This window comes from Oncorhynchus gorbuscha, linkage group LG06, assembly GCF_021184085.1.
Source record: "Oncorhynchus gorbuscha isolate QuinsamMale2020 ecotype Even-year linkage group LG06, OgorEven_v1.0, whole genome shotgun sequence".
In the NCBI taxonomy this organism is placed as follows: domain Eukaryota; kingdom Metazoa; phylum Chordata; class Actinopteri; order Salmoniformes; family Salmonidae; genus Oncorhynchus; species Oncorhynchus gorbuscha.
In genome coordinates this window covers 61,538,122-61,552,019 of record NC_060178.1, presented here as the reverse complement: position 1 = coordinate 61,552,019, position 13,898 = coordinate 61,538,122, and the positions used below count along the sequence as shown (strand labels likewise).

The following is a 13,898-nucleotide window of genomic DNA, read 5'->3' as shown; positions in this document are numbered from 1 at the left end:
CTGGTGTGTAGTTTACTGTGGCCTGTCAGAAGTATGTTTAGTGCTCGGAGAGGGAAAGCACCCACGTATAGGTCTCCCTCAACAAACCACCCACACCTCAGCCCTGTTTGAAATGTGGGAATGTATATGGTGGGTTCTGCTGCACACGGAGGTCGACTCTCACCCAGCCCACAAGCCCTGCAGATTAGAAATCACACCGTAGGGAGCCCATTCCAGCCTGTAAATGTGGACTATTTTTCATTCTTCCTCTCCTAAGCCAGATTTATTTTTTAAATGCTAGGCCTATATATATCCAACCCACAATACCTTTTCATCTCATCACTAATTATTTCTATTCAATAGGAACCAAACAGAGCCAACGGGACCTACCTGAATCTGACCAATAGAAACTCTCGTTTTTGTTGCAAAATGCAATTATTTGCTCAGGTTTGGCCTAATGATTACACCAGAAGATGGCAGCATTTCTCACTTCCATCCCCACTTGTGTCTGTAATCATGTTGTCAGTGCATTCCTACAGTATACAAGACACTCTCTATCTCTGAGAAAACAACCTGAGGTTGACGAGTTCAATTCTTTCCAGGAACTAGGCTCTTCTGGAAGAATGTTAATTAGGATCAACCAGAACCAGGTTAACTACATTGTTTAACTGGGTAGGTTCTGTTGCTCTGCAGTCTGTGTCATCATAGGAAAGTCACAGACACCGTAATAAACTACAGCTCATTCAAAAGCTATGCCAAAAGGGGATGATCAGCTTGATGGGCTCAAAAGTTCAATAAATATTTGTTTTTAATAAAACATACCCAAGCTTGCCTATCTTGCTTACTTGTAACTAGTTCTTACCAGCCAAGTTGACTTCTATTATCAACTTATCATTAATTATATAGCAGAGTAGTGGGTGTATAGCACAGGTTGGTTGCACCTTGTGTTGCACCATGTGGTTGATGCCATTCCAGCCATTATAATGAGCCATCCTCCCCTCAGGCAGCCTCCTGTGATGTATAATATGGTAAAATAGGGAGCTGTTGGATAAATATTGTTTAATTAGAGCATCAGAGGACACAAGTCATAGCTCTCTTTGGGAAAAAGGTGAGGCCTAACACCTAGGAAACCTAAAATGAGCAACATTATAATATTGCTATATTGATGTTTGCAGATTAACAGTATTAAAAACAAACATAATAATGGAAATAATGTACAGCATTTACAACACAGTAGTATATTATTATTATTATTATTATTATAACTAACAACAATGTTAATTTAATGTTACCATTCTCTTTTTACATTTTCATAAGTAATCAAGAAATAAATTAATATAGCAGTAATCATATATACCAAAAACTACTTTTCACATAGGCCTATATTTTGAATGCAAGATATGTTTATTACTAACGTAAGTGATGAGACAGAAAGTGGCGGTCTTCAAAGGTGGCAGTCTCAACATGATCTTATTTGGAGAGTTCATTTCTGTTGCTTCCATTAAATGTCACTCGGTATTAAGACGTGGTCCTCAGTTGATGCAAACATCAGTCAGCTGAGACTCTGGAAGAAAAAAAAATGCGGACAAAATAAATGTAATATCTCCACGCGGCCCGATATGATAAATAATCTAGGCATAGAGCAGAATCTTCACCATGAACAACCTATGCAGATACAACTTCCTCTATATCGGAGTCAAATGGGTTCAGCGCCAGATTGGCAGACATAGAGTTCTCTTGAATATCTGAGGGAGAAATGAAGCCCATCTAATAACTCATGTTGTACATATGAGTGCTGCATATCTGTACAAGTTTACATTTGTACAAGCTTTACATTAATTACAATGTTTGGTGTGATTATGGTCAGTACCTCACTGTTTTATATGCACTGAAAAACATACACCTAAAGATAATTACATCTAATCTCTCAGTAACAAAATAGTGTGTGATCTATCTACTGTAACTCACTAGGCAGAGGCTCCCACTCTCTAAGGCTGACAGCACTCTTTCCATTTGCACAGTCTGCAAATTGTATGTTTGACTCAGACTCTTCCTACAGAAGCAACGAAACAATAATGTTTGAAACACACTTATACAACACACAGACTCAGTCATTAACAGTTAAAAAACATACATAGACAGTTTGAAAAATGTACAGCTTGTTTTGACTACTGCTATTGCATCTCACAAAAAAAAATATATATATATATATCTTCAAAATAAATGATGTAACCTTGGGATAATTTGCCTTCAAACCGTCAGCTATGGATGATGTATTTTCCAAGTGAAACAATGAAGCGATGCTCTGCCGATCTAAAAGGAAACAGGGCATTGTTACAACAGTATGTGAGACCCTGCAGTCAGTGTAGACTTAACTTAGCCAGGGATCACACGTTCAAGCAAGTTAACGGCACACAGAGTTAGGCATCATAGAGAGTGTACATTTGGATAAAGTTGACTGTGGTTCAACAGGGGGTGGTTCTTTTCTCTTCAGCCTGGCATCAGCTAGAGCGTCAGATCTTCTTCTGGCCTCCATGGAAACTCGGACAGAGTCGTAGATAAACACTGGTGAAAAAAATCCAGGCACAGACCGAACGTGATAACATTGTTGCTGCAACATACCCCAGCTGCTGCTCATTTTAATACACAAAGCAGATCTACATTAAAGCTATATCAATATCAACTGATGAACAGTACATTTCCATGCAGTAAAAAGACAGCAGAATGTTATGTAGCTACTGTACCTATCACAATGAAACCATAGAAAAAGAGGCCCAAAATCATGTTAACTTTCACAAGTGGCTCGAAGTAAGTGGGGTCTGTCAATATGTTGACTCTGGGTTTGATTTCATTGGTGCTCTTCTTTGTTTTTGGAGCTTTTCCCCACAGTTTGAAGACGTGATCATTGCCTGCATCGGAACAAAATGTACAATCCATTTCACAATGGGATTTTACAATTCAGCAATTGTGAAATTCACACAGGTTTGTGCATTCACACAAAGAGTAGGAACAGAATAAAGGGCAAATCACCGTGTGATGCTGTTTGCTTCTTGTAAGTCTGTAGAACAGACATTAGAGACTTCACAAGCCCCTGGGGGTCTTTAGCATTTGTGTAGGGTTGGGGATATCCTTGAGTCACCTGGTCCAAATTACCCGGAGAAGTACCATCTGTGGGAAATCAGAGGAAAATGTCAAATGTTGCCACAACCCAAGCTTAGACATTTGCCTCTCTGACTTCATTCTGTTAACGCTAGGCCTAGACTAACTTCTGGATTCCTGACTCACCTTTCACCAGCAAACTCTCAAATTGTCCAAGCAATGTGTTTACAAAATGGGTCGGTTTTGGGGTTGTGACATCGGGGTTGTTCTGAACAGGGTTGATCAAAGTCATGTGCTCCAGCGATGATGAGGAAGCAAAAACATTTGCAGGAGTTGGCTTAGCAAAAACTGGCTTTAGGAGACAGAAAATAAAGGCCAAACATACAATTGTGATATTGCACAGCCCTTCCTTGTGGGCACGCTGTGACATTTTGATGACAAATATAGCCTAATTCTCAAAGACAATGAGTAAACATGAACAACTCAAACTACTAGCTGACTCGCTGTGTGTTATACAATTAAGTGTGTGGGAAACTGAACATTCTGGAGCGATTTTATGTACCCAGCTTGCTCATTGGCATGGTAACCAACTGTCCTCACTATTTATGACATCGATCAAATTGTGTGCTCAAGGATTCTTTTCAAATTCGGCGGAGTTGCCAGGTTATGGTTTTGCAATGTGGGGGCAAAGCCTTAAGACACATTCAGATCAATCTGACCAAATCTGGCAACCTGTTATCTGCAGCACAATTGTGTGTCTGCCACGTGCGTCGGCATTTTCGCAGCTACAAAGTAATAATGTGTAACCTGTAAAGTTAGCATACCTAAATAATACATTATATGCCTACTGTTAGTTCTGTGAGTTTTCCTTTGGTTAAGCATTTTATAACGACCCTGTTCGAAACCAAAATTCCCCAAGTATCCTCCCACAGTGGGAGGAGAGAGGGCAGGGCAGAAGCCCATCATAGTCCACGCCCGTATATAGTAAAGGTGTTATTTGTGCGTAAATGAAATCAGGTGTGAGTAGAGTAGAGGTGGAGAGGACGCATGTGCGCGTTTATGATTAGTCTAACATCAGTCTTAGGTAGTAGCCTCCTATCTACTGGGATTTTAAATCACAGAGAATAAATTATTACATCGCCTAGTTTAGAGAGAGCAAGACCGAAAATGAATGAGACTGAATATCATCAAGTGCCCCTTTCTCAATATGGTTTCGAGCAGCAATTTGACGAGCGAGGCGCTATCGAATGGATGCAAGAAAACTGGTATGTTTAACATTTGTTTGGTTTCAAAATAATGATGAAATCACTTGGTTCGTGTGGTCGAACAGGACAGCTAAGTTAGGGTCAGGTGTCGCCCTTGATCACTTCAAATTGAAGAGCGGCAGGTGTGATGTCACAATTCTGACAGCCTAAGGTTGAAGCCAACTATATTATACACCTTTTCTTTACCACCTTATTACTCAAATAGCTGCCACGTTGTTCTGTTCTGTTGCTTTTGAAATTAGAATATCCACCTCTAGTAGTGGTTTACTCAGGATGTCTAGTAAAAAAGTCAGCTAAACAGCATGGGAAAAGATTTTGTACAAATGTAACTTCATTTTACATTTCATTTCAAGCCAACTACTATCAACAGAAGTGGCTAGGGCTGATTGCTTTAGTCAAATTTCACATATCACCATAGTAAACTGGGTGTGCCATGTTAAATACCTTCAGCATGAGTAATAGTGAATGTAAAAATATCAAAGTCCTAGGGTGTGCTCAATCACTGAAATGCATTGCAGCTGACTAACCTTGCCATGGGCACAATCAAAGGAAACTTACTGACATGTTTCTCTCACCAGGAGCAAGGCTTTTTTGTTCTGTGGCCTGTATGCAGCGCTGGTCTTTGGAGGCCAACATTTCATGAAGGAGAGGCCTAAACTTAGTCTGCGCAGACCACTGGTGCTGTGGTCACTCAGCCTGGCCATCTTCAGGTGAGTTAACACAGAACACCCACATTTACCTCTGACATTTGAGTGAATGGAAGATGTACACGGTCTGTTTGCCAACAGTAATCTTGTCATGTCTCTCAACTGAAATACCCTACGCTTTAAAAATGTATTGTGAACTTTTTTTAAGTGTTTTGTTGTTTTTTTACACCTGCCAACAAGTCACTTTCATTATGCATCCATCTGTTAACAATCCTGATGGTAGAAATGTTAAGGAGTTAGTGATGTAACTTTAGTGAACTCAAGAGTTCGACTCGGAACACCGGATTCACAAATGGCTCAACTCTTTAGCCAGGTATATTTGGCAACAAATCCTTCAGAACTTAACCTGCCAGTGAGCAGGTAACTCGGGGGGCTTACTCCATTCATCCTGAATGAAGTGTCTGCGCTATGAGTTGCAGACCAAAGACATCAAGTTCCCTCATTGTAAATGTTGCATCATCTCCTTCCTTTGAGGAATGGTTGCTATTTATTTTGATTTGAACACTACTAATGACAAAATGCATTAACTTCACACAGCGAATGTTATGTATGACTTAATATAATAACTTAATTGATAGGTGTGTGGGGGGGGGGTGTAAAAGGTGATTGAGAAGCACACCAATGACTGCATTAAAGCTAAATAATACAAATAAAGATTGAACTACAACAAGCCTACTTCAAACCATAGCCTGCTGACTTTGCAAGCTAACTTGTTTCATTGTGATTTTGGCACAAATGAACACGTGGCACTGAGTCAGCCATAGATTGATGTTTCAGCATTCTCAATGAATAGATTGACTAGACATGCACACGATGTTACAAGCCTGCTAAGTGTAACTTTTAAGTTTTGCTCTTGCCCTCTAGTGCAATGCTTAACTTTATTTTAATTGCAGTATCATTGGAGCAATTCGAACAGGATGGTACATGCTGTATGTCCTCTCAACCAGCGGTTTCAGACAGTCTATATGTGACCAGAGCTTCTACAATGGACCAGTGAGCAAGTTCTGGGCCTATGCCTTTGTCCTGAGCAAAGCCCCTGAACTGGGTAAGAACCGGGGATGGAACTGCCAGTCGTTTGTCTGAACTTGGCAATTTGTCCACTCCTACCATGAATGTCTAATTTATGGCAAACCATATAACTTAGTCGAAGATGTGCAGTAAATGTTTAAGTGCGTCTGCATGTCTGGGACCATAACTTTGTAGGTCCTGATGTGTCCTCTCAATGACCTCCACAGGCGACACTGCATTCATTGTGCTCCGTAAGCAGCGGCTGATCTTCCTGCACTGGTACCACCACATTACCGTGCTGCTCTACTCCTGGTACTCTTACAAGGATCAAGTGGCTGGAGGTGGCTGGTTCATGACCATGAACTACTCTGTTCACGCACTCATGTATAGCTACTACGCGGTGCGGGCAGCTGGCTACCGGGTGCCACGCCCCTTTGCCGTGGTCATCACCACCTTCCAGATCGCTCAGATGGCCATGGGGTTGACGGTCAGTTGGCTGGTCTACCACTGGATGCAGGAGGGGGACTGCCACTCCTACCTGAACAACATTATGTGGAGCTCCCTCATGTACCTCAGCTACCTGCTCCTCTTCTCTTCCTTCTTCTACCAGACCTACATGAAAGGCAAAGGTGGCAAGAGCTCCAAGATGGACTAAATTGTGGGGGGAGGGATTGCTACGTTGCCTGACCGGGCCCAGTTTTAAGCTTTTTGCGACAATGGCAGCGATAAGTATCCATTCCCTATACACCTTATGCCATTAGTTTACCAGCAGTGAACTATTTTCCTGAACCTGTCAAGTGACCTCCACTGTCTGAAGTGTTTACAGAAATGTTTTCATGAAGATGTTGCTCTTTGTATCATAGTTCCGATCTGTGCTTTTCAAAAGGCACATGTAATGGCACCCCCTGCGAGTTTCTGTTCAGGCTGGTGTGACTGGTTTTCATACACATTTTCATGGTTCTCTTCTGAGCTTGTCAATGGACCAATAAGAGTGCTGGCAGCTGGTACACCCATACCCAACCCCAATATTTGGCTTTTCTCATTACCTTGGATCAGCCTACACCAGCATATTTCACTGACTGTCTCGTAGGTGTGGGCCTTTGGTTTCTCTGAACTGGTTTCCAAAACTCACCCTGTGAGATATTTGGTCACTTTAAATGGTGTAGTTGTGTTCTAACTCAAAGGAATCTTCCTGAAAGCAGCTACTTGTCGGGTGTTCATATAAATGTATTTGATTGTATGATGGCAGCTGGAATAGTGCCGGAAAAGTCAAACTTTCCCATGGTCTCTCACTGCACAATTATTCCCTTTTTCTTTTTTTTTGCACCAGAGATGACTAGTTTATTTTTGTGCTCTTAGGATGCAAGCAATGCCATGTTGCTTTTTTCTGATGCAACACAGTGGTTTTTGGTTCCACTGTCACTTTCTGGTGAGAATGCTGTGTATCCTGAAAGGAATTACTAACTAAAAGAAAAGCCTGTTCTGCTGTGAAAATGTCAGGTATTTTTGTCCCACCTCATTCTAAAGTTTCTTAGAAAGGGAATGTTGAGCTTTGTTTTTTAAGTAGCTGGAGACTTGGTATCTTGACATGCATATATTTGTCTTGCTGATAATTCAGTTCTGTTTATTTAATGAATAATATTTATTGGTCTTTACAGGTTAAAGGGAGTATGAATGTATTTTGTTCCTGGGGGGGGGGGCTGAGCAAGATACTTTTATGCTCAGCGTTAAACACCATTTTCACTAACTAAACTTGCCAGTGGAATTTGAATGCCATGTTTACATTTTGTTAAAATTTGCAGCAGAAAAAAGCTAAATGTATTTTAAGATGTGCCAAATGATGCTGAACAACCCTATGTCAAGATTATCTGTATGTATTGCCATGTTGAGCAGATGGCCATCAGCCTATGAATTCTGTGATCCTGATCCGACGTAATTTGACATGTACTACGTGTTATAAATGAAAACGGACCAACTAAAGCCCTCTAATATTTGAAATGTACCATAATAAAGCACTCTTTTGAAATCTGTTTTTAAATCCTGTGATTTGCTATAACCCGGTAAACAAGCAAGTAGGTGGCAGATGTTGTCATTGTGTCCCAAATGAGACGTTTGTAGCTTCTTTCATTGCTAGCTACAGTCAGATTGACTATGAAAGAACTTGACACATTTAAATCATTGTTTGTTATACAGCCAAGTAGCTACATCTGGTTAGTGACATTATAGGAAAAATGTCACTGTGGGGGGGGAGGGGGATGAGGACTGATGTACAGTAATTCATTATTGGCTTTCATTGCTACGGAAGGAAATTTGAAATACACTGAACAAAAAACAAACAGCAGTTGAGCTGAAATAAAATATGCCAGGAATGTTCTATACATTCTCAATGTGCACATGTTTACATCCCTATTAGTGAACATTTCTCCTTCGCCAAGATAATCCATCCAGCTGATGGGTGTGGCATATCAAGAAGCTGATTACTCAAGTGCACCTTGTGCTGTGGACAAAAGGCCACAAATGTGCCATTTTGTCAACACATTGCCGCAGATGTCAAGTTGAGGGAGTGTGCAACTGGCATGCTGACTGCAGGAATGACCGGAGCTGACTGTTCATTTCTCTACCATAAGCCGCCTTCAATGTTTTAGAGAATTTTGCAGTACCGGCCTCAAATGTAACCACGCCAGCCCAGGACCTCCAAGGCTTCATCTGCAAGATCATCTAAGACCAGCCACCTGCACAGCTGATGAAACTTAGTTTGCACAACCAAAGGATTTCTGAACAAACTATCTCAGGGAAGCTCATCTGCATGCTTGTCTTGACTGCAGTTTGACGTCGTAACCGGCAAATGCTCACCTTCGATGGCCACTGCCGCACTGGAGAAGTGGGCACGTCATGGATGAATCCCGGTTTCAGTTGTACCAGGCAGGTGGTAGACGGCTTGTGTTGTGTGGGCTAGTGGTTTGCTGATGTCAACATTATGAACAGATTCCCCGATGGTGGGGTTATGGGCAGGCATAAGCTATGGACAATTGCATTTTATCGATGGCAATTTGAATGCGCAGAGATACCGTGACGAGATCCTGAGGCCCATTGTCGTGCTATTCATCCACCGCCATCACCATGTTTCAACATAATGCACGGCCCCATGTCGCAAGGATCTGTAAATCAGCGTGTATGACCGCATGTTCCAGATTCGACCAATATCCAGAAACTTTGCACAGCCATTGAAGAGTGGGACAACATTCCAGAGGCCACAATCAACAGCCTGATCAACTCTATGTGAAGGAGAGGTGTCGAGCTGCATGGGGCAAATGGCGGACACCAGATACTGACTGGTTTTCTGATCCACACAAACTTTTTTTTTTAAGGTATCTGTGACCAGCAGATGCATATCTGTATTCCCAGTTGTGAAATCCATAGATTGGGGCCTAATTAATTTATTTCAATTGACAGACTTCCTTATATGAACTGTAACTCAGTCAAATCTTTGAAATTGTTGCATGTTTAGTATATTTTTGTTAAGTGTAGTATTTTTGACAAAGATGGATTAAAAAAAGTTGATGAGCAAGCAGGTAAGTGTGATTAATGTTCGTACAATACTTACAGTATGTACTGCTGGTGAAGAATTATCTTTGTTTCAACATGTATTTAAATTGTATCATAAAATGCTGAATTTTTTCATGATACACACTAGCATTAAATGACAAAAATATACAAAGTATTTTGCAAAATGTAAAGACATTTTCAGATATACCACTGGTTTAATATCAAGTCATGTCAGAACAACAAATCATCTGCAAGCTGTTACCAGAATAAGTCACTCATTCATGGCTGTGCCGGCACTCTTTTGTTCCAGAATGTTCTGTATGGCATGTTCAGGAGCTTCATGGCCCATCTCCTTCCAGCTCTTCTGCAGCAGGAGGTTATTGCTCTTTCCCTGGGTAATGAGGCAGTGGGGAAACCATAGCCCTTTGAATTGACCCACTACATCATTATGGCCCATGTCCAACAGCATGGTCACACTCCCTGTCAGGACAACAGGTGGACAGATAACCAAGATAAAATGTTCTTCTGGTTGGATCAAAAGGGACAAGAAGCGAATCTGAGAACAGGCACTGACAGCATTGTCAAAAACAATACTAGGGAAAAACGGTTTTAACTGAAGTTTGGTGCGATACTGATGAGTATAGTCCGATATCAAGGTCAAAACAATAACTTTCTGACGGGAGTAGGGTTTACAGGAGAGGGAAGAGGAGAGTGAGGCTCACCTACCTGGGCAATACACAATATAAACGAAAGTATGTTGACTAGAGGTCGGCTGATTTATGTTTTTTCAATGCCGATACCGATTTATTGGGGGACCAAAAGACGATACCGATTAATCGGCCATTTAAAAAAATGAAAAAATCTGTATATTTGTAATAATGTCAATTACAGCAATACTGAATTAACACTTATTTTAACTTAATACATAAATAAAATCAATTTAGTCTCATAAATAATGAAACATGTTCGATTTGGTTTAAATAATGCAAAAACACAGTGTTGGAGAAGAAAGTAAAAGTGCAAGATGTGCCATGTAAAAAAAGCTAATGTTTTCAGTTCCTAGCACAGAACACTAGAACGTATGACAGCTGGTGGTTCCTTTTAACATGAGTCTTCAAATTCCCAGTTGAGAAGTTTTAGGTTGTAGTTATTATTGGAATTATAGGACTATTTCTCTCTATACCATTTGTATTTCATATACCTTTGACTATTGGATGTTCTTATAGGCACTATAGTATTGCCAGCCTAATCTCGGGAGTTGATAGGCTTGAAATTATAAACAGCACTGTGCTTCAAGCATTGCCAAGAGCTGCTGGCAAACGCAGGAAAGTGCTGTTTGAATAAATGCTTACGAGCCTGCTGCTGCCTACCACCGCTCAGTCAGACTGCTCTATCAAATATCAAATTTACATTTAAGTCATTTAGCAGACGCTCTTATCCAGAGCGACTTACAAATCATAGACTTAATTATAATAAACACACACAAATACGATCCTTAGGTCATTAATATGTTCAAATCTGTTAACTATAATTTCGAAAACAAAACATTTATTCTTTCAGTGAAATACGGAATCATTCCGTATTTTATCGAACACGTGACAACCCTAAGTCTAAATATTGCTGTTACATTTCACAACCTTCAATGTTATGTCATAATTATGTACATTTCTGGCAAATTAGTTTGAAACGAGCCAGGGACCCAAACTACTGCATATACCCAGACGTGATATAATTTCCCTAGTTAATATTGCCTGCTAACTTGCATTACTTTTAACTAAATATGCAGGTTTAAAAACTATTCTTCTGTATATTGATTTTAAGAAAGGCATTGATGTTTATGGTTAGCTTCATTGATGCAACGATTGTGCTTTTTTTCGCCAATGCGCTTTTGTTAAATCATCAACCGCTTGGCTGTGGTTCGATGATAAATTAACAGGAACCGCATTGATTATATACAACGCAGGACAAGCTAGTTAAACTAGTAATCTCATCAACCATGTGTAGTTAAACTAGTGATTATGTTAAAATGTATTGTTTTTTATAAGATAAATTTAATGCTAGCTAGCAACTTACCTTGGCTCCTTGCTGCACTCACCTAACAGGTGGTCAGCCTGCTACGCAGTCTCCTCGTGGATTGCAATGTAATCGGCCATAATCGTCATCCAAAAATGCCAATAACCGATTGTTATGAAAACTTGAAATCGGCCCTAAATAATCAGCCATGCTTCTAATGTGGACACCCCTTCAAATGAGTGGATTCGACTATTTCAGCCACACCTGTTGCTGTATAAATCAAGCAGACAACCATGCAATCTCCATAGACAAACATTTGCAGTAGAATGGTCTTACTGAAGAGCTCAATGACTTTCAACGTGGCACTGTCATAGGATGCCACCTTTTCAACAAGTCAGTTTGTTAAATTTCAGCCCTGCTAGAGCTGCTCCAGTCAACTGTAAGTGCTGTTATTGTGAAGTGGAACGTCTAAGAGTAACAACGGCTAAGCCGCGAAGTGGTAGGCCACACAAGCTCACAGAACGGAATTGCAGAGTGCTGAAGTGTAAAAATCACCTGTCCTCGGTTGCAACAATCACTACCGAGTTCCAAACTGCCTCTGAAAGGAATGTCAGCACAAGCACTGTTAGTCGGGAGCTTCATGAAATGGGTTTCCAAGGGTGGCAGGTAGCCTAGTGATTAGAGCGTTGGGCCTAAAACCGAAAGGTCAGCTCTGGGATTCGATCCAGCAACAAGGTAAAAATCTGTCGTTTTGCCTCTGAACAAGGCAGTTGTTCCCCGGGCGCCCGAAGACGTGGATGTCGATTAAGTCAGCCTCCCACAGCCTCCCTCAGAAACGCGTTCTCTGGAGTGATGAATCATGCTTCACCATCCGAAGGATGAATCTGGGTTTGGCGGATGCCAGGAGAACACTACCTGCACGAATGCATAGTGGCAACTGTAAAGTTTGGTGGAGGAGGAATAAAATGAACAGGGGCTGTTTTTTATGGTTTGGGCTACTGTAGGGAAATATTAATGCTACAGCACACAATGACGTTCTAGAAAATTCTGTGCTTCCAACTTTGTGGCAACAGTTTGGGGAAGGCCCTTTCCAGTTTCAGCATGACAATGCCCCCGTGCACAAAGCAAGGTCCATACAGAAATGGTTTGTCGAAATTGATGTGGAAGAATTTGATTGGCCTGCGCGGAGCCCTGACCTCAACCCCATCGAACACCTCTGGGATGAATTGGAACGCCGACTGCGAGCCAGACCTAATCACCCGAAATCCATCTGAATTATCAACAGCGAAACGACAGTAAATGCATGTAGATAGCACAATACAAGGTTAAGGCACACACATTGTACAAAAGTGTATATACCCACCTGAATGACTTCCAGTCAGTGGTGGTAAAAGTACCCAATTGTCATACTTGAGTAAAAGTGATACCTTACTAGAAAGTTACTCAAGTGAAAGGGTTCGATCCCAGGCTGTGACACAGCCGGCTGTGACTGGGAGACCCATGATGCGGCATACAATTAGCCGAACGTCGTCCGGGTTAGGGGAGGGTTTGGCCGGCCGGGATGTCCTTGTCCCATCGCACTCTAGTGACTCCTTGTGATGGGCCGGGGATTTGCAAGCTGACCTCAGTCGCCAGTTGTACGGGTCGTGTTTCGGGGGACGCATGGCTGTAGACTTTTGCCTCTCCCGAGCCCGTACGGGAGCTGCAGTGATGTTAAAAGACTAACTATCAAGTGGTTATCAAAAAATTGGGGCGAAAAAGAGGCAAAAGTTTAAAAATAAAATAAAAGGGAAAGTCACCCAGTAAAATACTATTTGAGTAAAAGTCTATACGTATTTGGTTTTAATGTACTTAAGTATCAAAAGTAAATGTAATTGTATCACAGCAAAGCAGACGGCACCATTTCCTTGTAAAAAAATGTTGCCAGGGGCACACCAACACAGACATTATTTACAAAATATGCATGTGTTTTGTGAGTCCGCCAGACCGTAAGTGTGTGAATTTCACAATCAATTGTGTGCTAAGCATTTAAAATTTAACGAGTACTTTGAGTTGTCAGGGAAAATATTTTCTTTAGGAATGTAGTGAAATAAAATTAGTCAAAAATATAAATAGTGAAGCACATATACCCCAAAAACTGCGTAAGTAGTGCTTTAAAGTATTTTTTACTTAAGTACTTTCCCACTGTACACAATACATTCTAAGGCTAGGATTGGACAGTCTTCCCAAACAAACGTGCATAGCTAGCCTAGCAACATACTACTTAATGTACATGACCAAT

The 13,898-nt window shown here is 41.0% G+C and overlaps 2 protein-coding genes across 3 annotated transcripts; one reads left to right on the top strand and one right to left on the bottom strand.

Annotated features, from left to right (window-relative positions):
• Positions 1 to 1,413: 1,413 nt before the first annotated feature.
• LOC124038195 lies at positions 1,414 to 3,622 on the bottom strand. 2 transcript variants are annotated; one of them, XR_006839326.1, is made up of 6 exons: positions 3,265 to 3,355; positions 3,010 to 3,147; positions 2,724 to 2,888; positions 2,213 to 2,544; positions 1,948 to 2,032; positions 1,414 to 1,543 (listed from the first exon to the last, which is right to left on the bottom strand). XR_006839326.1 is itself a non-coding variant. In XM_046353740.1 (4 exons), exons 1-4 carry the CDS (start codon positions 3,506 to 3,508, stop codon positions 2,384 to 2,386), a joined length of 708 nt encoding a protein of 235 aa, XP_046209696.1. In that variant the 5' UTR covers positions 3,509 to 3,622; the 3' UTR covers positions 2,147 to 2,383. The 2 variants fall into 2 exon arrangements, 1 of the variants encoding a protein (XP_046209696.1); XM_046353740.1 differs by lacking the exons at positions 1,414 to 1,543; positions 1,948 to 2,032 and having other exon boundaries at positions 2,147 to 2,544; positions 3,265 to 3,622.
• A 467-nt stretch (positions 3,623 to 4,089) lies between these two features.
• elovl6l (ELOVL family member 6, elongation of long chain fatty acids like) lies at positions 4,090 to 8,088 on the top strand. The gene is made up of 4 exons (XM_046353739.1): positions 4,090 to 4,343; positions 4,922 to 5,053; positions 5,944 to 6,095; positions 6,286 to 8,088. Exons 1-4 carry the CDS (start codon positions 4,246 to 4,248, stop codon positions 6,711 to 6,713), a joined length of 810 nt encoding a protein of 269 aa, XP_046209695.1. The 5' UTR covers positions 4,090 to 4,245; the 3' UTR covers positions 6,714 to 8,088.
• The last annotated feature ends 5,810 nt before the right edge of the window (positions 8,089 to 13,898 follow it).